A 26,564-nucleotide genomic window follows, 5' to 3' on the forward strand; every position below is an offset into this window, starting at 1 on the left:
TAACAGACAAGTCCTTGTGGCCTTCAGGACACCGTGGAATATCACTGGCACTGGAAAAAGAACTTGAGAGTACCACTTGTGCCACCTCAGCCCATATATCACATGGGACAGAGGTATCAAGAAGTGGGGGTACAGTGTTTGCCTGGCAGGCACACTGAAAGAGCTTAGTGTGCTGCCAAGAAATCAAGTGTTTAAAATGTTAACTCCGGATGAAGAAGAAGCCTGAAAGATGACTTCAACATGGCCTTTACTTGGAGTGAGAGATAGCTGATCTTGTTTGAAATCCACAGACTAGAAGACACTCGGTGAGAGCAGAGATAGCACCAAGTTGGAGGCTTAACTGGATGCTAATTCTCTTGGAAACCAACACTCACCAAGTCTTGGAGTCCTAATGCTCCACTTTAACCTTATGGAAAGAATGCTGACCAGGACTGGTTAGCTACCTGACTCCTGTGTTGCCAACAGCTGTGATATACTTAAGGAACTGTAATGGCTCATAAACCGTTTTCCTCAGCCCTCATTTGACAACTATGCTGCCTATAGTGACGTTTTTTTAAAGTGTCTTACTCGCCCCAAGCCATGGCTGGCTTCAGACTTCTGAGCCTCCTGCCTCCACCTCCTAAGTGCATTTCTTCAACCATAAACTTTAGTGAGTCATATCTGTTGCCATTCCAGCAAAAACGGTGCTATGGATTGGGTGTGGTCTGTGTTCTCTACTGTCACTGAAGCCTTGGCCCGTAAGATGCCTGGTGCTCTTAGAAACATGACTCACTGGTTACGAGGGTTGACCAGGTCTATCTGGCTGAGCGGTGACCCCTTCCTTCTCCACTCTTCCCTGCGTCACTCCAGAAACAAGTCTGCTAGAACTCCCAAGTCAGCTCTTAACCCTGTGAGGCAAACCAGCACCTTCCTCTTCACGAGCTGCCTGGGTCAGACGCTCTGTTATAAGGACACAATGCTGACTCGCAGAAAAAACATATGCGCTATTTTCATTCATTTTGGAGGTCTCCCACGCTCTGGGCCCACACCCACGAAGGATGGGCAGCAGTAACTGGACCTAACAGGAAGTTATAAAGCAAAATGAGGTTGAGAGGGGTAAACTGGAGGGCAAAAGTGGGGAACAGCCACGATCATATTTCCTTGTATACCTGTATGAGGTGCTTAACAATAAAGCAAGCATTTTTTTCACTGCCTTCATGGTGTCAGAAAATAGGTCTTCCATGTTCTTTTTCCCCCGAAGTAGAAAAATGCTAAACATACTTTTAGTAAATAACCTAGTTATATATAATTACAGTTCCTCATAAAAATATTCATAAAGCACAGGCATGGAAAAGATATCCCATTGTATTTTATTTATTGTTTATTATTATTTTTTACAAACAATAGATTTGCTGCAACATGCTCTGGCTCATATTATTGAATTAAAAAATTTAACACATTTCAAAAATATCAAAAATACACTATAATGAGTCTTAGGACTACAATACGACAATGATTGCACAAAAACCATAAGATATGAGCCCACTGTTTGGATGACATCCACTGGCAACAGTGAGAAGACCCGATACAGCATCTGGGAGAGGTGCTTGAGAGTTAGACACAGGGAGTGAATGCTGACTGGCTCATCACCAATGACAGAACACAGCAGATGTGACGCAGCCGCTTCTCTCAGTCTGGGGAGTGCTTGCCCAACCTCGGGGCCAAGTTACTACCTGGAGAGAAAGATTAGCCTGCCTTGGGGAGTCTAAAAGGCTCCACCCAAAGGGAAGTGAAGAGTGACACGGGACAGTTTACAGTGATGCTGCACACATCACCGGATGGCTTGGAGACGGGTTCTTTAGTAGTTGGTACATTTATCAGTAACAGCCAAGTGCTCCCTTATGGAGGTCTCTTCATTAGTAATTATTGAATAGATAGAGAAGGTGAACCTGTGGTTTCCAAGTACCTGCTTTTGCTGAAGGTCTACACAGAAAGAAGAGCACGGTTTGATAGTCACAAGGTTAGCCCAACCTAACTGCCTGGAAACAGCACTCGTGAAACGCACTGTGATAGCACCCAGAGATCACACGCTGCTCGGGCGGCTCTTCTGTCCACCAGGGATCGAGTTCACTGATTATTGCACGTGTATACTCCACAGTAGTGTAGTCAAGCCTCGCTGGTGTCAGGAGTGGCCAGGGATGACTCCATGGTGGCACCACACTTTATTTCCTATCAACACTGTCATTTCCAGTTATCTGTCACTGGGTTAAAACCTTGACTGGGGCCACAGACATTCTGCCAGTGAGCTTCCTGAACTGCACCCAACAGCCGAGTGCTCTTTCTTCAGAAACCCTGTTTGTTTGGTTTTGAGGCTGGGACTCACGTATACCAGACTGGATTTGAACTCTCTGTAGCCAAGGCTAACCCTCATTCCTGATTCTCCTGCTTTAATCTCCCAGGTGCGTGCAGATTTGCAGGTGTGAGCCACTGTGCCACCACACCTGGCCTCAGAGATTTGTTTAAATTAACTGAACGGGAGATGTGGGCAGAGACCAAGAATCATATAGAGGGAGGGTAGGTTCTCTGTGTAAGAAGTAACCTGTCCTCTGACCACCTGGAGAACGTACCCTCTGGGTATGGGGAAGGAATCACACTCACCTGACAGCCTACTCAGATAAAAACATCAGCAAATCACCTCACTGCTACAAGAGGTGTGTATTATGTTTTGGGGAATGGACTATGGCCTTTTAACCCTCTGTTTTTTAATACAGAGTATAATAGGACATGAAAGAAAGACAATTACAAAACCAGAACCATCCATTTTGGTCTGGCCTACAGTGAGGTTTCTCAACACAACCTAAGGAGCCCTGAAAACTCCCCCACAAAGGACACTGGACCCCAGAGTTCCGCTCGCTAACCAGAAGGTAATGTTTATGTTTGTCAAGATCCGTGTAGAACTGAGTTTTGAGGCGACTTTAGTGAATGGGGCGGTAAACAAACAGAGGATAAGAAAACAGTTCACATATAATAAAAAGACAATTGTTCTAAGACTAGACTACCGAAGTGCTGCTTTTCCACATAACTGGTTTCTCATAATCACCACCTCTCGTTCTTCAGCTCAAAGACTCTGCTGAGCAGGAGGCTCTCTGCAGCATCCTCACCTTGTGTTTTTCCTTCACTCTCATTTTCTTTCTTTTTTGTCAAGTTTCCCATATAAAAATAAGGTGGGAACACAAGATGGTGCAATGGTCTCTCCTCCCTGCAGCACACCTACAATCTGTGTAAGTCTCTGGGTCCCCACCTCAAATCAAGCACCTGAGTTCTAACGTTTCCCAGTGACTGACAGAAGGAAGCTGAGTGTCCCGGCCTGGGGGCTCACGTTCAGATTCTTGAGAACTGAATTATTAGGCAGATGCTGCAGTGATAGAGCATCCTCCACCCCCACCCCACCCCCAGTGTAACCACTAACGTGCACATGAGCACAGGGCCTCTGAGGACAGAATTATCTGTCTGCTTTTTAGTATTGCTTTAAACAAAAACTTCCTCCTCAAAAACAAAGGAAAAATAGACATTTTCAATCTTATATTTAACAATTTGTTTCTATAAAGGAAAAATTTTAAAAATGCTCCAATCTATTTTTTTAGTTGTGCAACATTCTAAAAATTCAAAGCACATTTTTCAACTGAGTAAAATCAAGCAACGCCAAAATTTACATCAATAAATAGGAATTAGTTTCCTTAGTAATCTAACGGAAAGAGCAACAGAAATATACAAGAAATGGTCATTTGCTAGAGTTAAGAGGAATGTGAAAAAAAAATTACAGGTTTTCTGTAAGTTTAGCAATCGCTCAGTTGAATACTCTTTCTTCCTCTGTGTTGAGGCCAGCACTTTGAACCATGTCACCATGTCAGGGGACTCAGCAATATTCAGAAGGGCACAGTGCCAAACAACACAGGGTGAGCATTCAACTCAACTACAACATTCTAGAAACATCCTGAGAGAAGGAGGGAGGGAGGGAGAGAGAGAGAGAGAGAGAGAAGAAAGAAAGAAAGAAAGAGAGAAAGAGAGGAGAGGAGAGGAGAGGAGAGGAGAGGAGAGGAGAGAAGAGAAGAGAAGAGAAGAGAAGAGAAGAGAAGAGAAGAGAAGAGAAGAGAAGAGAAGAGAAGAGAAGAGAAGAGAAGAGAAGAGAAGAGAAGAGAAGAGAAGAGAAGAGGAGCAAGTCTAACTTGTGAGATCTGGTTGCCCATATATGTTCCCAGCTGGTCTCCTGTTGTACTCACTTGCTATAATTCAAGGAGTCAGCCCACCTGTCAAGAGGCTGGCTAGCTGCCAAGTCTACCACATTGAGGAAAAGAGGCAAATCCACAAGTCCCTGCCTTGGGATCCTAGTTCCTAGCAGGGGTCAGCTTACTCAGGGCTGAGTCTCTGACTTGACTTTCGGGAAGAAGCCTTAGTTCTCACTCCTCCCCCATCTTATAAATCCCCACCCACCCACCCCAAGTTTCTCAGGAGCTTTCCCAGTCTGACATCCAACACATCAATTTCCAGGACCCTCCCAAGCACCTTCAAAGAGGCTCCAACGCTCAATGACTTCTACCTAGGGACAAAGGAGCTGGGCTGCCTCTAAGAAGATTGGCTCCGAGTGCAGATTCAAAAATAAAAGGTTCACAGTCAATGAAAAGTGCTCTCGTTACATAACATGACATACATAAGTCACCTGCTTGATTGGTTCTGTATCTCCAGTAGACATTTGATAGGCTGTATTCTCCTAGAGAATAAAAAGCCATGTGACTAGTCACATCACATCCCACTAGTTAGTCTGAGAGATAAGGTGATTTCTCTTGTCACAGAGATCCATCAGCAGCAATTAGTAAAGGGAATCAACCTTCAGTTACTTCCTCCACAGAAATAGTCCCTTTCCTGCCCAGGCAGGCAATTTCTCAAATGATCCTAGGAGAGAAAGGGTTAATGGCAGGTGGCAGGACTGACACAGAACATCTGCTGTCTCCCAGCAACGCTGGGAGTCCAACCAAAGTCCAATGTGAAGCTTAACACTGATGGCGGTCTGAGCCCATCAAGAGCCAGACCCTGCTAGTGCTCAACTTTTTGGCTCCAAATTCTACTCCACATTATCTATGGTTTGAAACACTGAGGCAAATATCTCCTGAAGGTCCCTTCCCCAATACCACACAGCCCTCCCTCAGGCTGTGTCCACACGAGGTACAATCACAGTGCTGTATCAAACTCCTCCAGGGGCTCTGTCCGCTCCTCTCCCCGGGGCTCGGACTCAGGCCTGCCCTCCTGGTGCTGCTTCATCTGCTCCTTCACTTCATCTTCCAGGTCGCGAGGGACGACAAACTGATCCTCTGGTTCCAGCTGAGTGGGGGCAGCAAAGTAGCCAGTTTTCCTTTTGGGTGCTTCTGTGGCCACCTCAATGAGGTTCAGGCTGTCCTCTAGGGGCACAATGGAGCCATTGGAGAGTTTCTTTCCATACAGACAAGAAGTGGAGGGAGACTTCTGCAACTCCATTTTGTCTCTGTTTGCTGGCACAAGTATACCACTGTTCACACTGTTCTGTCTTCTGATCCCAAACCCCGCCCCCCTAGCATGCTCCTCTGAATAGGGGTTGGAAGAGTTCTTTGGGAGCAGAGGGGAACTCTCAGGCTCTCTGCCTCGGCAGCAATGGATGTCTACCTCTACTTCAACCCTGCTGCCGTTGGTTATGACTCCTTCAACAGGCTGGTCATCGTCACTGTCCAGGCCATTGTCAGACTGATTGCTGGAAAAAGTAGCACAAGAAGGCTGGCGCTGGAACACCCCTGCGGAGGGCGCTGGGTGCAGACTGCAGCGCCTCTCTGGCCTGGGCAGCAAGCTCGCCTCCAGGCCCACAGTGTTGTGCTCATCCGAGGCCGTGGAGCCCACTTCACTGCTCACCTCTGAGGTGGACATTTCACTGCTGAACTCGGAGGCAATCCCACTACTGGAGGAAGGAGTGGTTGGCTTGGGAGCATCCTTGAGGGTTGCAGTTGAAGCAAATCCCACAGGGCCTGGAAGGGTGAGCCCATTCATTTCACAGGTACAGCCTTCTTCACCAATGTTCAAATAAACCACCATTGCCCCCACGTTGTCCTGACAACCGTAGCTCTGCGCTAATGTGCACAGCTTCTTAGCAGCAGCTAATGGGTCTTGTACGTGACGTACTGCATTGACAGCTTCGAGATATGACAAGTGTTCCCAAAGTGCTTTGTTTCCCAAAATCAGCAATTCATCTTGAATGGTGAGTGGAGTGGAAGCTATGTGGGGCTTGGGGAGGATCCATGGGTAGAGGTATGTGCACCCCAGCAGCCGGGTGCAGCAGGTTACTCCGTTCACCTTGTTGTCCTAGAGGTGAGAAAAAAGCAACAGTGATAGGCAACTGGGGCTTTTTCTACATCACAGTGTTTAGGGGGAGAACTGGGCCTTGCATGGGTTTTTCTAACCTCAAATCCCACTCAATAAACACACCTCCTCCAACAAGGCCACACCTAGTACTCCTCAACTAGTGCCACTCTCTCATGACTAAGCATGGGGCTCAAACCACCACAGGAATGTATCATAAAATCAAATTTAGCTGGGTAGTGGTGGCGCACGCCTTTAATCCCAGCACTTGGGAGGCAGGGGCAGACGGATCTCTGAGTTCGAGGCCAGCCTGGTCTACAGAGTGAGTTCCAGGACAGCCAGGGCTACATATACAGACCCTGTCTCAAGCAAAAGCAAACAAACAAAACCCATCAGGCCTCTGAGCTGGGGAGTGCTAAGAGCACTTGCTATGCAAGACTGACTACTTGAGTTGGGTTCTCAGAACCTATGGAAGAAAAAGAGACTCCCAAAAGCTGTCCTCTTACATACATGGCCATATGGAGCTGTACACCCATATTCACGTATCTTACACACACACACACACACACACACACACACACACACGTAGAACAGTAACTGATTTAAGAAGAGGTCATGAATTTGAGGGGGAGAAAACACAGGAAGGGTTAGGGGACAGAGGAATAGAAATAATGTATAATACTCGTGAATAAAATTCTCAAAAAATAAATTGAAAATTAACTTTAGAAACTGAGAAAAAAATTTAATTACAAAAGCAAAACAAAGACTCAAGAGTTTGTGCTTTCTGGAAACTAATTCAAATTAGACCACAGATCCAAATGTTTTATAGCTTCTACAGAGCTATAAAACTTCTAGAAGATAAAGTAGACAAAAACAAGTAATCTTGGGTTTGTTGGTGTAGTTTCATGTTATCACTATGAAACAAAAAGCAGACAGAATTTTAGTCATTAAAACTACTCAGGACAGCCAGGTAGTGGTAGTACATGCCAGTAATCCAAGCACTTAGGAGGCAGAGGCAGGGAGTTCAAGGCTAGCCTGATTTACAGAGTAATTTCCAGGATAGTCAGAACTACAAAGTAAGACCCTGCCTTGAAACAAAACAAAACAAAACGAAACAAACAAAACAAACAAAACAAACAAAACAAAACAAAACAAAACAAAACAAAACACACCTCAGGTCTACAAGTTCAACCTCAACAAGAAAGGTGCATGCTGTGAGGCCAGGAGCCCTGAGCTGGATCCCTAGACCCCACACAAAGGAGAAAGGAGAGAACTGACCTCAGGAGTAGCCCTCTGCCCTCCAAACACAGGCTGTGGCTGTTCGTCCACCCACTCCTAATTCACAACATACATACACATGTAATAATAAATAAAGGAGACAAATTAAAATTCCCTTTTTGCTAAGGCAGTGGTTCCCAACCTTCCTAATGCTGCAACCCTTTAACACCATTCCTCATGTTGTGGTGACTCCAACTATAAAATTATTTTTGTTGCTACTTCATAACTGTAATTTTGCTACTATTATGAATCATAATGCACATATTTGTGTTTTCCAAAGGTCTTGGGTGAACCCTCTGAAAGGGTCACAACCAATAAAGGCACTGTTTCGAGAATGGAAAGATAAACTAGAGACTGAGAAATATTTGTTGAGCAAATATCTAATAAAAGACTTTTTTCTAAAATACACAAAGAAATCTCTTAATACTCAACCATAAACAAAGTACCAATCCACTTTAAAATGGACATAAGACATGAATTTTTTGCAGTAAACAAATATTCATATATAACTAATTGCAGAAGCAAAAGGTTATGCTAATTTCTTTTTTTTTAAGATTTATTTATTTGTTTTATGTAAGTACACTGTCACTTAAGGCACACTTAAGGGCATCAGATTCTACTACAGATGGTTGTAAGCCACCATGTGGTTGCTGGTAATTGAACTCATGATCTCTGGAAGAGTAGTCAGTGCTCTTAACCATTGAGCCATCTCTCTAGCCCCAGCTAAAAATTTCTAAAAGAGAAGAAAAACTATAAATAGCTGCTTAACACAACATATAAATAGCTGTTACAAAGACACAACACAAGTGCAGTAAACTGTGCAATGAACGTAGGAACAAGATGGAGACTCTGCACCTCAGCAGGTTTGCTGAGGATAACAAAGCCGGATGAGCTGGTGACGCGCTAAGGCAACTGCAACCTTCATTACCCGCCAGCCATCATCCACACCTTCTCAGCTTTGCTCTCTGCTAGCCACTAACTGCTCAGCAGATTTTGTTTCATTCTGAGACATGGTCACACTGTGTAGCCCAGCCTTAACCTTGGAGATCCACCTGTCTCTCCCTTCCAAGTGCTGGGATTCACAGCATTCGCCACATCAGCCTATACATTTCTTTTTTTTTTTTTTTTTTTTTTTTTGGTTTTTCGAGACAGGGTTTTTCTGTGTAGCCCTGGCTGTCCTGGCACTCACTTTGTAGACCAGGCTGGCCTCGAACTCAGAAATCCGCCTGCCTCTGCCTCCCGAGTGCTGGGATTAAAGGCGTGCGCCACCACGCCCGGCTATACATTTCTTTTAATGCTGACCTTGAAGCCATATGAACTAAAGGAGATGGACACAATTTACAAGTCATGAGAGGAAGAAAACAGACCCTCTCTACTTCTATTCAAACAGCTTTCAGTAGATCTGGGGAGGGGATGTGACTGCCAGAGAGCAAGAGGTACCTCTGTTATGATGGCTTTCTGGTCTTTCACCCTCTGAGCCTCCTCTGGGTCATGCTCCAAGCTGAAGACTTTAGAAAGAGGTACTGGCTTCCCACCTCGGCACAGGACAGCTTGGCACATGCCAACATTGGCTACAGTCAAGCTAAAGCTACTTGTTGGGTCGGCAGTGTCAGGTCGAATATAGCACAGGAGAGCTGAAGAACCCAGCTTCTGGCCAGCCATTCCTAATTTCCTGTGTAGAAAGAAAAGAAAATGAAGACACGGCAAAGTTTTATAGTGAACTACTCACCCGTATCCAACCATGGCAGATACTTGCAGTGGTAGTGGTGGTGGTGGGAAGAGGAGGAGGAGGAGGAGGAGGAGGAGGAAGCGTTGTCTAGCCTACCACTTTCAGCTACGAAGACTTTAAAGGGGGTTCCAAGGCAAATAGGGGCATCTTGCTCCACTGCTTCTGTGCCTGTCCAGAGACATCCTCATTCTAGAGCTTTCAGACTTCAGCGCATCAGTGCACACAGTGCACAGTGCACACAGCGCATCAGTGCACACAGAGGGCCTGATCACAGATCACAGTTAGAGCAGAATGTGGGCCTGGCTCCAACCATAGAGCTTCTGATCTGGGGCGAGAAGCCGGCCCTGCATGGCTAACAAGTTTCTAGTACGCATGCTGAGAATGCTGGGAAACACTGTGAGAAGCACCTTGGCTGTAAATTCTGAGAGAGAGAGAGAGAGAGACAGAGACAGAGACAGAGACAGACAGACACCATGTATTCAGCAACCTGGAGGCAATGGAACACACACTAGATACCACCAGAAGAATTTCATTCCAAATTTCCCTTTCATATTTGTTAACTGTAAAATCTCAGCAAGTTCTTTCTGTAAGAAATCAAACTGATAAAATTTCTACCTATTTGACTGTTTTGAAAGATAAGGATGAAAACTGTATGGTATAGTTCTTGGTCCTTGGTAGATACAATCTTCAGAGTTCCCTCTTTCAAACTGTTACTCTGCCAAGTCTCTAGCTTAATTCTACTGAAAAAACGAACTCTTTCCCCAATACCCTGCTTTTGAACATGTGAAATTAAGACCAGATCCAGCTACAAGTTGTTCCAGTCTTGGCTGTTCACGTTTATGATCTCAGCACTCTGCATCCTTTAGGCTGCCTACCCGAGGTACAGGGCACTCTCTGCTACTTAGAGAGCTTCAGGAGTTGGGATGCAAAGGTTTTGCTTGAAAATGGCTGAAATGTTAATGAGGAAGAGGAGTTGGATAAATCCCAGTACTAATTCTTCTAACACACAAATCTGACGAGTGCTGTGCTGGCCTTCTGTAGGCCGAGAGCTAAGTGATAATCTGAGGAAAGCAGGCAGCCTTCTTCCCCTGCCTGCTCACACAGCCAGGCACATAACCTTTAGCCTTATGGCGCTAGTCTTCCCGGAGTAGGCGAGAGCAGGCAGAGGACGCCACCACTTCTTCACACTCTGCTGATGCCAAGAGAATGTGCTACAGGAAGCTGTAACAGCTCTCTGTCCTGAATCTGTAAGCAATGGCCTTCAATTTCTGGGATCTACTTTCTAGAAGCAAAGTGGAGCTAGGGATTATTCAACCCACCTGCTTACCTGTGAGATACCAAGAAGGTATTGGTCATGAAGACTGTGTCATTTGTTGAGTGCTGTACTTCTTCCAAAAGCACATCTGCCATTGTACACTGCAGCAGACGAGGGAGTTCTTCATTCCGGTCCCCATCAAACATGCCGTACACAGCTCCCACACCCTCTGCAAAGTTATCCATAGCCAGGGCAGACACACAGAGTCTGGAACAAAGATGAGAAACATAATCACAAGAGAAGGTTACTGGCAAAGATTATTCTTCAGGAAGTTTTTTTTTTTTTTTTTAAAGTATTAACTGAAGATGGACAGTCATCATGGTAAGTCTATGTCCAAAAGAAGGCGACTCCTAGACAAGATAGTCAGGCAGCAGCTAACAGAGACAGCCTCCTAAGGCAAGGGGAGTCAGCAATATTCACAGGCAGTACACAGTAATTTTGCAATGCTACCAAAATCTGGAAAAATGCATTTTTTTTTCTGTTCATGGTGATCAAGAACTGATGTTGTCAATGTCTTTCAGCAAGAGACCATTAGAGCACACCTGCTGATAAACGTGGGTTTATTCTCCTTGCTCGCCACAGAACAGTGTATAGAGAAAATCTTAGTATAGACTTGGGCTTTGGCTGGACCATTCGGAGGAAGTCTACAGGAGCAGAGGATCAGATTGGGGGCAGCTGAAAATCAGTGCGATATATGACTGGGCCTTGCTATAAATTTCACTCATAGGAAAGGAGGAAATATATCCATAAGGAAACATTGGAGGTATTTAGTACTTTGTGGGCTGCGTGTCTATTTTATCCTTTCTCTATCATGGCTTTAGAAGGACTTTATCTCATGCTGAAGCTCTGAGCCTTATGATGGTGGGCAGCAGAGCTGGCCTAGGAGGCCATTGCATGCCTTTCTCGCAGGCTCCAGGCCAACAGACTCACTTATTCCTCTGCCCTGCCATCTCGGCCAGGCCATGGCTCCAAAAGGTTGATGTGACTGTGGAGTCTGTGGCTGGCAAAGGCTTCTGATCAATCTTCAGGGCTGTGATGTGGCTGTGGGAGGGAACAAGGCAAGGTTAAATCAGTCGCTTCTGTCGGTCATCACAACTATCATAATCATAACGCGCTTTACAAAGTCATCTTCTGACAGACGAAGACACGTTTCCAGGAAGAATGAATCCAAGTGGGATGGCGAGCCTGTGGCTCTGATGTCGGAGAACAGAAAGTATAAGAGAGACAGCAGCTAAGTAAGTGCAGGCTCAACTGAGGCGTCACAATGGTCTCTAAGCTGTGTAAGTGCCTACTTTTTAAGCAATACAAAAGACCTTGAAACAATACCTAGGCATTGTCACTTAGAGGTCACTTTGTAGACCAGGCTGGCCTCAAACTCAGAAATCCTCCTGCCTCTGCCTCCTGAGTGCTGGGATTAAAGGCGTGTGCCACTACTGCCTGGCTCACGTTTTTTTTCCTTACCTAAACATGTCCAAAGTCTTGTGTTCCAGGACCAGATTTGTATTTCCTGTCAGATCAAGGTCTTGTAAAGTAGCAGGCAGAGCTTCTGGAATTAGGATTTCTGTCAAGTCGTTGCAACTCAGGTCTACAAACTGAGAAGAAATAGAGAAATCAAAAAAGAATACATTATATTACAACCTCTATTCCCAAACATTCAATCTTCCCTTATAGCCTCAACTGGGAACTTATTTCTTTCCAGGAATGAATTAAGTATAGCCAGATTTTAAATTGAGCATACGACAAGAGAGCAAGACCCACTCTTTATCTCTGAAGAAAAGGGGGATTCAGCCATATTCATGGGCAGTACATATTAGCTTTGCAAAGCTACAAAGATGTCTGGTCATGCTGTTTTAGCAGTAGTTTTGTCAATATTCTTCAGCCAAACACCTCTCGGGCACACCTGTGGTTAAAGTTGGTTGATTCTCGTCATAGTAATAGAAAATGCTCACCTTTGGGGTGTATAGGGAAGAAACCTAATCTAGGATTGGGGTTTTGACTTGGCCATTTGAGGGAGATCTAAGAAAGTAGAGGACTGTACCCTATTTGGGGCTATCAGAAAGCAGCACAGCTACACAGTTCTCTCCCTCAGTGAATCTTCCTGGTAGGGAGGAAAATGTGCTCAGGAGAAAGTCGTGAGGGGAAGCAATCTCATTCACACTCCTTGCTTCCGTCCTTTAAAAGAGGCACCTGACTCTCACCCTTGCCGCTCGGCGGCAGTGGATAGCAGGCTGCCTCACCCAAGTACCTGAATCTGAGGCAGCTGCAGGATCTCTGGGAAAATGCTGATGTTGTTGGCGTGGGCGACAAGGGTGTGCAGCCTTTTGCAGTTGGCTATGGTTGTGGGAATAGCTGTAAGTTTGTTCCCACTTAGATTCAGCTCTTCCAGCTGCTCCAGTTTATTTAGCTTGCTGAAAAAAGAGACATCACAACATCATGGTGCATCAGAAAAGAGCAGCTGCCAAGCTGCACTATTTTATAGCAGCAACAGAGTAAAGACAACTTGATTTACTGCAGAGAACCTCGTGTGTAGGGAATAATCAGCCATGCTCAGTTTACCGTCGCAACCAAACCTGCTACCTGTCCGCATGACAGACAGCCTCTCAGCACTCAGGGTTTCGAGGCTGGCCCTGTGTTCCTTACAGAGGTGAAATAAGTATCTTGCTTGACTTACAGGAAGTCTCTGAAAAAGTACTGGCCAGGCCGGGCAGTGATGGCGTATGCCTTTAATCCCAGCACTCAGGAAGCAGAGACAGGAGGATTTCTGAGTTCGAGGCCAGCCTGGTCTACAGAGTGAGTAGAAAGCAGCACGATGTCCTTGCTGCAGCCCTGATAAGGCTGCAGAATCCTATGTAAGCAAACAGCAGTGGATCTTGACTGTGTGCTATAAACTGAAGACGCTGAACCAAGTCTCGCTGCAGTTTTACACGTCTATAGGTGCCAACTGGCGGCACCCCCACCACTAACCACCAAGTTCTTGTACATAGCACCCTGCTCGGCACAAGGCAACTATTTACACCACTCCGATTATAAAGCTTTTTATATGTTAACCAAAATATCCTAAGCCTAATGTCTCCATTAACAAACATCTCTTAATTTCTTTGGAAACAATAAATGTATAAAGTTTAGAAAATAAATCACCAATAGTACTAGCAATCTGAAGGAATTACTGTTACACAAAACTTCCCACCAGACTTCTCATGATGGTTTTTAGACTCTCTCTCTCTCTCTCTCTCTCTCTTCACACATATTTGTGTTTGCCTGCATGGCCCATGGAGGCCAGAGAGGCCAGATGTTTACAGCTGAGAGGCATAGACTAGAAACTGATCCCAGGTCCTCTGCTTTCAACTGGTAAGCCATCTTCAGTTCCTTACATTACGACTTTGTATGAATTTTCCACCATACTTTTCTTTTCTTTTTTTTTTTAGTTTTTCGAGACAGGGTTTCTCTGTGTAGCCCTGGCTGTCCTGGAACTCACTCTGTAGACCAGGCTGGCCTCGAACTCAGAAATCCGCCTGCCTCTGCCTCCCGAGTGCTGGGATTAAAGGTATGCGCCACCACCACCACGCCTGGCTCCACCATACTTTTCTAATACATCACAGTTTCAACTGCTAGGAAATTCCTACTTTGCGAGTGCACCTCATCACAAGATACACACCTATATTACACAGAAAAAAAAAACCTCACACATTTAATAAGTAAGCTTAGAAAATTGTTCTTTTGTACTGTGTGATAATACATGTACACTTAAAGGAACTGGAAATAAAGACAAATAGAAACATTATTTGTGTGTGTGCGTTTGTACAACTTTATGTGCACATTCAGGTGTGTGTGCACAAATAGAAGCCAGGAGTCAACCCTGGGTATCATCTTGTTTTGAGACAGGGGCCCAACTTAACCTGAAGCTCACTGACTTGCCTGAACTAGCTGGCCTGCAAGCCCCAGAGAGCCTCCTGTTTCTACTTCCCCTGCGCTGGGATCAGTAACACACTGCCCTTTATGTGGGTTCTAGTGATCTGAACTTAGTATGCACACAAGCTTTGCCACAACTCCCCCAAAACCTTTTAACCCAACCACGATAAATAATCACATAATGAGGACTATTTGATGAAATGTCAGTCATGTTAAAGGCATTTAGGAAGACTTGGGAACAATGACAAATGCGTAATGGAGGGTAACACAGCATCATGAGTGTCTACTTGGACCCCATGGTGACATGCACCACCACAACCCAGCTTTTTAAATAATTTTTTTATTATGCATTGGTGTTTACCTGCATGTGTGTCTGTGTGAGGGTAACAGGTCCCCTGGAAGTAGAGTTGCAGACAGTTGTGAGCTGCCATGTGGGCACTGGGAATTAAGCCTGAGTCCTCTGGACAAGCAGCCAGTACTCGTAACCACTGAGCCCTATTCTCTTTTCCTCTCTTCCCAGCCTAGGCTCACTACCCACGTCCTAAGTCAGCTGCTTAGTGACTGCGTATACAACTGTGCCTAGATTCTAAAGCCAGGCTGATAGGTCTGTGGATAAAGGAAGACATCTGATGCCAAGCTTGACTACCTGACTTTGATCCGTAGGACCCACCTGGTAGAAAGAAGAAGCCAATTCCTACAAGATGGTCAGCAGACCTACAATAAGAAACTGTAGAATGACCTGCCCTAAATGGGACATACATATCATATGCCTGTCACCAAGACCTGGGGAATCTTTGCAGAAGAGAGGGCAGAGATAGGAGCCAGACAGAGTAGGAACATCAAGGAAACAATGTCTTCTAGACAAAACATATGATCTCACAACAACTACCATGCTATGCATAAGACTTGCACAGGCTCAAGCTAGGTAAAACCCCCAGTATGGAAAGGGCAAGGTGGGCAGGAAATTCTGCCACTAACTGAAGAACTACTGGCATTTGGTAGCCACTGGGAGAGTCAATTTGCTTTAAAGATGTGACCCATGTTAGGACAAAAACACTCACCAGGCAGGCCTCCCTCCCTAAGACTATTTGGGCGTTACAGACTGAAGTTGAGAGGGATTAAAAACGAACTCACAGAACTGGGTGAGAGGCGGCTGGGAGTGGCGAGAGTAGTTATGGCACATTGTATTAAAGAATAAAAATACCATAAAGCCAGCATAGCGCCCCAGGCCTTCACTCTCGGCATTTTGGAAATAGAGGCAGGCAGATCTCTGTGGTCTACATATTGAGCTCCAGAATATCTAGGGCTACAATATTTATATATACACATTATTTTTTGAAGACAATAGGAAGAGAAAATGAATGATAACAAATGTAATGACACATATTTGTGAAGATGCTATAACAAAACCCATAAGCTAACCTAAAAAACTTAACAAAGAAAAAATATTTTGTTTTTTTAATTTGCTTATTGATTAATTTATTAAACATGTATTTTATGTGCATTGGTGTTTTGTCTGCACAGTTAACTGTGTGAAGGTATCAAAACCCTTGACCTAGAGTTACAGACAGTGGTGAGCTGTCATGTGGATTCTGGGAACTTAATCCAGGTCTTCTGGGAGAAGAGTCAGTGCTCTTAACTGCTGAGCCATCTTTCCAGCCTCAGAAATGTTATATATTTTTTAATGATAGAATCTTGGGAATGGGTATAGGGAGCAGGGTCTTGTGTATTCCAGGTTGATTTCGAACTTGCTACGTGGTTGAAAATGGCCTTTATTTCTGACCCTCCTGCTTCTATCTCTCCAGTGCTGGGGTTACAGGTGTGTGCTACCATAGTTGTCCTATGCAGGGCTGGGGACGGAGCACGGGGCTTGTGAACACCAGGCAAGAACCCTAGCAACTGAGTTACATTACCAGGCCCAAGTCTCTTTTTAAGTCAAATTTATTTTGAAATATATTAATTCTTCCATGGTCACTGTTTCCATTTTGACTTCTTGTAGTTACAGAATGTTAACTATTATTCCTCACTCCTCCAGGCCTAACGCCGAGCTGGCAACCTTCTTTTAAAATTTCCGTTTGCTTATATGTCTGTGTGGGTGTATGCCAGAAGAGAGAATTAGATCTCTCCTCAGAGCTGATTGAGCCACGCATATGAGTGCTGGGAACTGGACTTGGCCTTCTGGAAGAGAGGCGAGCACTCTTGACTAAGTCATCTTTCCAGCTCCTAAACTGGAATCTTTAATGTCTTGGACTTCTTACGCTACATGGAAACTGCCTAGACCAGAGGTTCTTAATCTATGATTTACAACACCTTTGGCAAACCTTTCATCTCCAAAAATATTTACATTAGGATTCATAACAGTAGCAAAATTAAAGTTATGAATGAAGTAGCAATGAAAATACTTTTATGGCTTGGGGTCCCCACAACATGAGGAACTGTATTAAAGGGTCGCAGCGTTAGAAAAGTGAGAACCGCTCCAAGATGCTTATCTATCCCAATCTGATTGTAGGTTCAAGGACAGAGGCACATAACACAGTATGTGACACATATCTCGCATTTTATAGAAGTACACATAAAGAGATTTAAATTTTATTTCATAACCTTGTACTTTTCTGGGTAGAATATTCTCAGATTATTATTAAATAATTAAAACAAAATAAAACACATTTCAACTGCAATTTGTCTAGTTATTCCCCACCTAACCAGGCACAAACTAAGCAAGGCCTTCCTGTGGAGGTGATGAAGTCCAATGTGTCACGGTTAGACAGCTGAGACGTCACGCAGAGTCTGGGTTTACTCTGAAAGGACCAGCCCTGTGCTCACTCACTCACCTTGCAGGAAAGGTCTGGAGCTGGTTGTTTGCAAGGTGCAGAACTCGCAGGTGTGGGTGCCCGACCAAAACTGGTATGCACTGATCCGTCAGAAGGTTGCTGGTCAGGTACAGCAGCTGCAGCACACTCAGACTCTCCTCTCCAGCACTCGCAGAAGGCAAAGACCCCAGACTATTTGCAGATGCATTCAAGTACCTGAGACTGACAGAACATCACTCCCTATGAGTCTGTGACCTTCTTAAGTAGAAACCTTCATGCCCGTGCAACAGGGAATGAGGCTGCCAAGCTCCCAAAGTCAAGAATAAGTTCCCCCAGGAAGTCTTCTCTATCTATGTAACTCAAAACCAGATGACAAGAAGGAACACAGGCATGGCTATTTTTCTAGCATTCTGTAATGGCTGCATGCAAAACCACCTGTTCCCATTGCCAAGGACACCGTAGAATACCACCATAACATACATCTGAGCTATAAAGGTAACCTCACAACATTCTGTTTCTCTGTAACAAATCATAATGTATTTAACGAACCCCATGATACTGATGGTACATCTAGAGTATTTACACTTTCATACATATATCAGTATAGACACTCAATGACAATCTTGTATTATTAGCCAACTGTTTTCCTAGTGTACAGTTCTAAAAACAGAATTTATGGGATCAAGGGAATACATGGTTTTTAATGGCTTTTAAAAATATACTGCCTGTTTAACTTAAGGCCCAGAAAAGCTATATCAAATAGCAATTGTGTTGTTTCTTGGCATTTTGGCTAAGATTAAGTCCAAATTGCACTTATACAAGAAGAATGCAACCACATTTTTATCTACAGTATCGTATGTCAATTTAATCTTTGTCAATCTAGCAAACCATGGTATAATTTTAATAATGGGCCAAATACAATGTTTATAAACATAGAATATCCTCAATGAAAGGAAGCATCACATTAAACTTGTGTTTCATGTATGTGTGTGTGTAGACAAGAGGATGATCCTGAGTGTCATCTTCAGAAATGCCACCCTTAGGATGGTGACATGACCTAGCAGGTAAAGGCTCTTTCTATCAACACTGATAACCTGTTTAATCCCCAGAACCCACAAGGCAGGAAAGAACTGACTCCACAAAACAGTATCTGACCTTCACATGTATGCTATAGTACATGCATAGGCACACGTGTACACATACACACACAGAATAAATGTAATTTTAAAAAATGCTGCCTACGTTCTCTGAGGTAGGAATCTCTCATTGGCCTCAGGGCTACCAATTAGACTAAAGTGGCTGGCCAAGCCCCAGGGGTCCACATGTCTCCACCACATGTGCACCAGAGCAATTGCACACACTACCATGCCCTGCAGTTTGACGGAGTTGTAGGTAACTGACCTCAAGTCCGTGAGCCTGGGAGGGAAGCACTCTACCTACCATCCGAGCTCCCTACTCACCGCGTGCCGTTAAACGGCGGGCGACGTGCTTCCTGCTCAGCACCCCAGTGAGCTTGGAAGTTTGTGAGGACAATGTGTGTCAGTTCTGACAGCACTGCGTTAGCTCTCTTCAGTCACTTAGGATTCCATTCTAGGTTATGGTAGGCAAGACTACATGCTTGTTAATAACTTCAACACGTCACAGAAACTTGAAGATTCCTCCCAAACAATGTCATTTCATATGTTTTTAACTGCTGTTGTTTTTCGCTTCCTAAAGATTTTATTTTGAGGAATATCCAGCTAAGAATATTATGATAAGAGATGCATAAGCTGGAAATCAGGAAACAAGAAACCTGTGCACTCCTGCTGGGGGTCTCAAACTGTGAGCCTGGGTCAACGGCCGCTCCTCGCCTGTTTCTCTGGCTCTACACTCCCTTCTTACTGTAAAGACTGCCATTAAAACCAGCCTTCCTGGGCTAGGACTGGTGAACTGTAGAGCAGTGCTTACTAAGAGTAATACTCTGAACTTAATCCCTAGCACCACACACACACACACACACACACACACACACACGCACACGCACACGCGCACACGCGCACACGCACACACGCACACGCGCACACGCACGCACACACAATCTACTTTTTCTTTAAAGATGACATTCAGGAAACCTGATTATAAATATTAGAACAGGAAGACATACCGTGTACTTACTAATTTACAAGATGGCAAACAATATCCTCTAGAAGGATATTATGTGTAAATTCATGTTTTTATTATTTTTTTATTTTTTAAATTCATGTTTTTCAAAGCAAGTAACTACGTTCTGGAAGTCAGGAAAACATCACTCAAAGACTACTTGATCAAGCTAAAATAAAATTGACTTTAGTAGTGTGTCCTTTTTTTCTCAGTGCAAAGCTGAAATTCATTAAAGGCTTCACCTGACGCTATTTCTCTCTGAACACAGTGAAGCCCTGAGTGTGCCCAGCCGGCTGAAATCATCTACCACATACATAATTAAGTACTGGATAGTTACTTCAACTCAGAGCTGGAGTGTGAGGAAAACTATAAACACAGAGATGACTCAGGCGGGGTGGGCAGGTGGGGAGGCGATGACCCCTCCTCTGCAGCACTCACTTTAAGGCCTTGGAGAAGAGCGTGTCCGGCAGCCTGGAGAGAGTGTTGTGCTGGATATCCAGTACCTCGAGGGGAATGTGCTCCACCAGAGCGGGAAGGACATGGATGTGATTGTGTCCTACCATCAGTTTCCGAAGACTCAGACTACTCAGAATTCTAAGAGGAAACAAAGGAAACAAAAGCTCACTCCAACCCTTTTTAGTCTGTTATAGGCCAGAGTTAATTAAAATCAATCAACAAACCTACTTTTAAAATATGCAACCATTGACAAGTGACTGAGCCAAGAAAATTGTCATAAGAACACATGCTCCACTATGTTCATAGCAGCCTTATTTATAATAGCCAGAAGCTGGAAAGAACCCAGATGCCCCTCAACAGAGGAATGGATACAGAAAATGTGGTACATTTACAGAATGGAGTACTACTCAGCTATTAAAAAGAATGAATTTATGAAATTCCTAGTCAAATGGATGGATCTGGAGGGCATCATCCTGAGTGAGGTAACCCAATCACAAAAGAACTCAAATGATATGTACTCACTAATAAGTGGATATTAGCCCAGAAACTTAGTATATCCAAGATACAACTTGCAAAACACATGAAACTCAAGAAGAAGGAAGAGCAAAGTGTAGACAATTCGCCCCTTCTTAGAATTGGGAACAAAACATCCATGGAAGGAGTTACAGAGACAAAGTCTGGAGCTGAGACAAAAGGATGGACCATCCAGAGACTGCCCCACCTGGGGACCCATCCCATAACCAGCCACCAAACGCAGACACTATTGCATACGTCAGCAAGATTTTGCTGAAGGGACCCTGAGATAGCTGTCTCTTGTGAGGCTAAGCCAGTGCCTGGCAAACACAGAAGTGGATGCTCACAGTCAGCTATTGGATAGAACACAGGGCCCCCAATGGAGGAGCTAGAGAAAGTACCCAAGGAGCTGAAGGGGTCTGCAACCCTATAGGTGGAACAACAATATGAACTAACCAGTACCCCGGAGCTCATGTCTCTAGCTGCATATGTATCAAAAGATGGCCTATTCGGCCATCACTGGAAAGAGAGGCCCCTTGGTCTTGCAAACTTTATATGCCCCAGTACAGGGGAACCCAGTCAGGAATAAGAAGTGGGAATGGGTGGGTAGGGGAGCGGGGGGGGGGGGGTGGGGGGTATAGGGGACTTTCGGGATAGCATTTGAAATGTAAATGAAGAAAATATCTAATAAAAAATTGGAAGAGAAAAAAAAAGAAAAAGAAAATTGTCACATACATCACCTAGCACCCACCCAGGAGTCACAATGAGATCTTTAGTATAAGTGGCGCAGAGTCTAATCCTGGGGGTCAAATGACCCTTTCACAGGAGTCACCTAAGACCATCGGAAAACACAAATATTTACATTATGATTCATAACAGCAGCAAAGTTATAGCTATGAAGTGTTGGGATAATCTTGTGCACTGTGAAAAAGCTGTCTTTGTATTATTCAAATGTTGATTTCTGTGCCAGCAGAGAGCTGAGTACTGTCTGGACTTTGGTATTGTTATCTTTATGAAGCATCACCTGTCTCAATTTTGTAAACTTTCTTCTCCATCACCTGAAAGGTTTAATAAAGAGCTGAACAGCCTATAACTGCGGCAGGAGAGGACAGGCAGAAGAGCTGAGAAGAAATAGGAACTGTGGGAAAGAATCAAGTGTGTTGAAGGGAGGGCGAGAGGATTCGCCAGCCAGCCACAGAGGAAGGAACAGGTGCCCGGGTTGAAGAGAGGTAACAGGCTGCATGGCAGAAGGTAGATTATAATAAACGAGTTAATTAAGCTATGCGAGCTAGCTGGAAACAAGCCTAAGCTCTAAGACCTAAGCATCATAAACAAATATAAGTCTCTGTGTCATTACTGGAAACTGGCAGGTCAAGACAGTCTGGCGATAATGAAGTAACAACAAAAATAATTTTATGGTGGGGGTCACCACAACATGAGGAACTGTATTAAAGGGTCGAAGCATTACGAAGGTTGAAAATCACTGGTAAAGGAGCTTCTAGAATCTATTTTAACTTAAGTCTAGGCAGAAATGAAGTCTGGACAGCATTTATCTATACTAATAACTCAAGTCTGTTTCTTAATATAATTCCATAATGAAAATTTTATCACAATAAAATTATTAAGAGTTTAAAATATACTATGACTAGGCTGTTACCAATAAAATCCAAAAAGTGTTAATGACTTTCCAAAGATGTAGTGATCTGTCGAAGATTCCCACTGAACTGATAACATCGTCTGGGTGTGAAGATCAGAGGCTTGGTGCAGACCTACTGTGCTACAAAGCCTCTATTTTAATTTTTAAAACTCCAAAGCACACGTTTTACATTTAAGTACTTTGGAATATATAGTATAACATCCTCACCTATCTCCTTCCTCAAGTTAGGTAAATCTCACCATCTGGTAATGGTGAACTCAAATGCCATCTTACCACAAAGCACTCTCTGATTATTTAAAGTTCTCCTGACATTCAGAAACAACTGATCAATGTCGTGTTTAAGAGTAAGCCTCAGCCGGGCGTGGTGGCGCACGCCTTTAATCCCAGCACTCGGGAGGCAGAGGCAGGCGGATTTCTGAGTTCGAGGCCAGCCTGGTCTACAAAGTGAGTGCCAGGACAGCCAGGGCTATACAGAGAAACCCTGTCTCGAAAAAAAAAAAAAAAAAAAAAAAAAAGAGTAAGCCTCCAGAGGAAGATGGCTACATTTAACTGATAGCTCCCTGGTGAACTGTCGCCTCGGACAGGCTCCCTGACTGTTCTTAGTTTCCTCATTCGAATCTAAGGTGAGGCTGACAGCACTACAGACGAGGGATGAAAGGATGAGTTAGATCACAGGACTTAAGCCCTCAGGACAGTTCCAGCTCACTGTAAGTCACCCTACCATAGCACTAACCATGCCAGAGGCTGACAGCACACACTAGCAATTCTCTGCATATACGTCAGAGTCTTACTGCGTTTCCTGTAGGCTGAGGCCATGCACGTCTCATCGCTAGTCCCTTACAGGACCTCCTACTCAGCAGGCCCCTCCTCAACAGTCGCCAACAATGAAAGGCAACCCAAATCTAGAGAATCACTTAAACACATGTATCATGCATGCATGTATCCACATACCTCATGGGAACCTCTGTAAGAAGATTGTGGCTTATATCTAGTATTTCCAGCTTTTTTGCTTCACAGGCCCAGTCAGGGACACACTCCAGCAAGTTTCTGCAGAAAATAAGAATCATCACTTAAGGGAAGAAGTCACATGGCTTGGATATTAAATGTCTCCCTTACAGACAATACTACTGCAGTTGTTCTAGTAGCCTGCGGTGTACTACAAATTGGTGAGATGGAGAGTGGATTAGTGGTATAGAGCACTGGCTGCTCTTCCAGAGGACCAAGGTTCAATTCCTAGCATCTACATATCAGCTTACAACCATCTCTGCAGTCTCCGGGCACCAGGCATACATGTGGTATTAGAGACATACACACAGGCAAAATATCCACACACAGAAATTTTTTTGAAAGTTAATTAAAAACAAATTAACTGATGGGATTAAGCCAGGGTGACAGTTCATACTGTAATCCTAGCACTTGGGAGGCTAAGGCAAGCATGAGGATCATAAGTTTAAGGCCAGCCTGGGTTAAATATGGAAGCTATCTTAAAAAACAAACAGAAGAAAGATAAAAAGGGTAAGGAAAATGAGGGAGCAAAAAAGTGAGAAGGAAGGAAGAGCTCAAAGGAGATCTGGCCTTTTCTCAGTTGTCATGAAGTAAGCCACTATGAGCTGCCACCATATAACTATTGTACTGGCTATTTTTGTGTCAACTTGACACAGCTGGAGTTATCACAGAGAAAGGAGCTTCAGTTGAGGAAATGCCTCCATGAGATCCAGCTGTAAGGCATTTTCTCAATTAGTGATCAAGGGGGAAAGGCCCCTTGTGGGTGGGACCATCCCTGGGCTGGTAGTCTTGGGTTCTATAAGAGAGCAGGCTGAGCAAACCAGGGGAGGCAAGCCAGTAAAGAACATCCCTCCATGGCTTCTGCATCAGCTCCTGCTTTCTGACCTGTTTGAGTTCCAGTCCTGACTTCCTTTGGTGATGAACAGCAGCATGGAAGTGTAAGCCGAATAAACCCTTTCCTCCCCAACTTGCTTCTTGGTCATGATGTTTGTGCAGGAATAGAAACCCTGACTAAGACAACTATATACTTCCCCAAAGGCCCAAGGTGACATGGTTAAGTGGCCAAGGATCTGAAATTGCAAGCTAAAAATAGACTTTACTTCTTTTAAATTGCTTATTTCAGGTATTTTGTCATAGTTATGAAAATCTAAATAACAAACAATGGAACTCATTTCAGTAGACTCTAGTGTGTATATTAAGTCACCTATAAGAACCTTAGGGCAGGGACACCATTTCTAAGGAAGAATCTGGGATGCTGCCAGAAATCCAGGCATCAATCAGAGAATGCTGTTAAAGTAGAAAGGGAGAGACCAGTACTCAAATGTGCACAGCAATGTGGACCAACTGTGTTACATCACACGTTCAGAGAAGACTTCAAACAGAAGCAACAGGATGCAGTGAGACATGATGAGGAGAGATTTGGGAGAAGTGGCATCAAAGATAACCAGGGATCCCATAGGTAATGACGGAGAGAAAAGAAGCAAATTCTCAGAGAAACAGAAGGAGTGACCGTGAGAAAGTAGACGCAACAGGCAATCAGCAGCAGGGCAAAGGTTCCAGCCACTGGAAAACAAACCCGAAATAGTTATACAGCTCCGCCCGCACCGCACAGACTTCTGTTGTCAGAGGTCACCTACCCCTTCCAGATCCCAAGGTGTTTATCAGTTAGGTGGCAGGCTGAAGTGAGAGCTATATAGGAGAAACAGACTTTGCTGTGACAAGTTTGTGAAAAGAAAACTTGGCCTGAAATAGCCAAGGCCAGTGGTGCTCAAAAACATGACATCTGGGCTGGAGAGATGGCTCAGTGGTTAAGAGCACTGACTGCTCTTCCAGAGGTCCTAAGTTCAATTCCCAGCAACCACATAATGGCTCACAACCATCTGCAATGAGATCTGACGCCCTCTTCTGGTGTGCCTGAAGACAGTGATAGTGTACTCACATAACATAAAATAAATAAAATCTTAAAAACAAAAAAAATGACATGACACCTGGGTTAGATTCTGTGACCTTACATGAAAATACTTAAGCAGCAGAGATGCCAACTTGAGTCACAGCACAGAGATATGGCAAGGATGGGAGGCCAAGCATGGAGTGACTGCAAACAGGGAAAGTTAGGCTGGAACCAGGTCTAACCCACGTCTGCAAAGTTCTTACTCGATCCTATATGTGTAGGGCCTACCTCAAGCGTTTATAAACAGTATACAGATGATGTCAGCTATGTGCTTTAAATACATTGCTGGTAGATGCAGCCCAATAAAGATGATTCTGCCGAGAAGAAAGAGAAGAAAGAAGAAGAAGGAAGGAAGGGAGGAGGAGAGAAGAATGAGAGTCAGGGATGACTCGGGCCTGAGTGAGCAGTCATTCAGCTGAAGGAGAGGCAGGAATTCCAGCACTGCCCAGGGCCAGCAATGACGATGACTCAGAGAAGGATTAGATAAAGGAAGGAGGACAGAATAAAAGATGGAAGGAAGCTACTGTCAGGCCCCGGCCTGGCTGACCAGGCCATGACGGTGCTGAGTTATGAACGGACGCAGGAAACAAGTCCCAAGCAGTGGAAGATGAGTTAACTTTACAGAGGTTTGAGGCTCCTGGGGTGTGGGTAGCAAAACCAACTGGTGAAGAACTGGATACACAAGCCTAACCCGAGAGGAGAGGCTCAGTCTAGAAAACTGTGGATGGCAACGCTCAGTGACTCAAATCACTGGACTCAATGAGACTGCATCTGCAACAGGGCAGTGTGCCAATTCAGAACTGGGGGGTGACTGCCTGCAGGAGAACACAACAGAACCAAAGACACAGAAGCAGCGACTGACATGGCATTACAAAGAACATGGACAGTTTGAAAGCTGCCTTTTAAAAAAAAAAAAAGGAGTAAGTGTCATCAGGGAAAAGTGCACTAGAGATGGTCAAAAGTGAGCTGCTGATGAGATAAGTAAACGGCAAGTAAGCCAACAGCTCTCCTGAGAAATTGAGACAGAAAGGTGAAGACAGTGGAATTAAGCAACACTTTGTTTATTCAGACAGCAGAGATCTAATTCCCCTTACCCTCCTTCCTTTAGCCACGAAATAGTATCTCTCCCCCTCCCCTGAAACAGCACCCCCTCCCCAATCAAAACAAGCTCCACCTTTATGAAGAGACTCACTGGGAGAGCTCCAAAGACGTGAGCAGGCTGGGCACTGGATACACATTCACCGCTGTCAGCCCTGTGAGAAAACAGACAACATGCTAGCAATGGTCTCCGACAAAGAGAGCAAGAACTAGAGAGGGTTAGAGAGCTGGCTCAGTGGTTAAGAATATCTACTGCTCTTCCAGAGGACCCACGTTCAGGTTCCAGCACTACAGCGGGTAGTTCATGACAGCCTGTTAATTCCCATTTCCCGGGGCTGGGATGCTGC

General features: G+C 44.4%; 1 protein-coding gene across 2 annotated transcripts in view; it reads right to left on the bottom strand.

Annotated features, from left to right (window-relative positions):
- Nucleotides 1-4,504: 4,504 nt before the first annotated feature.
- Nucleotides 4,505-26,564, bottom strand: part of Phlpp2 (PH domain and leucine rich repeat protein phosphatase 2) — a 74,885-nt gene continuing 52,825 nt past the window's right edge. For both annotated transcript variants that reach the window (XM_029480886.2, XM_021170074.3), the window contains 10 exons: nucleotides 26,312-26,372; nucleotides 23,115-23,210; nucleotides 19,976-20,131; nucleotides 17,420-17,620; nucleotides 12,925-13,087; nucleotides 12,141-12,271; nucleotides 11,610-11,720; nucleotides 10,692-10,886; nucleotides 9,076-9,307; nucleotides 4,505-6,360 (listed from right to left, as the gene is read on the bottom strand). In XM_029480886.2, the coding sequence (XP_029336746.1) occupies nucleotides 5,206-6,360; nucleotides 9,076-9,307; nucleotides 10,692-10,886; nucleotides 11,610-11,720; nucleotides 12,141-12,271; nucleotides 12,925-13,087; nucleotides 17,420-17,620; nucleotides 19,976-20,131; nucleotides 23,115-23,210; nucleotides 26,312-26,372 (2,501 nt within the window). In that variant the 3' untranslated portion in view covers nucleotides 4,505-5,205. The remainder of the gene's footprint in view (nucleotides 6,361-9,075; nucleotides 9,308-10,691; nucleotides 10,887-11,609; nucleotides 11,721-12,140; nucleotides 12,272-12,924; nucleotides 13,088-17,419; nucleotides 17,621-19,975; nucleotides 20,132-23,114; nucleotides 23,211-26,311; nucleotides 26,373-26,564) is intronic.

The sequence above is a fragment of the Mus caroli genome, unplaced genomic scaffold (genome assembly GCF_978045245.1).
Source record: "Mus caroli unplaced genomic scaffold, Mus_caroli_1 scaffold_10, whole genome shotgun sequence".
NCBI classification, from domain to species: Eukaryota; Metazoa; Chordata; class Mammalia; order Rodentia; family Muridae; genus Mus; species Mus caroli.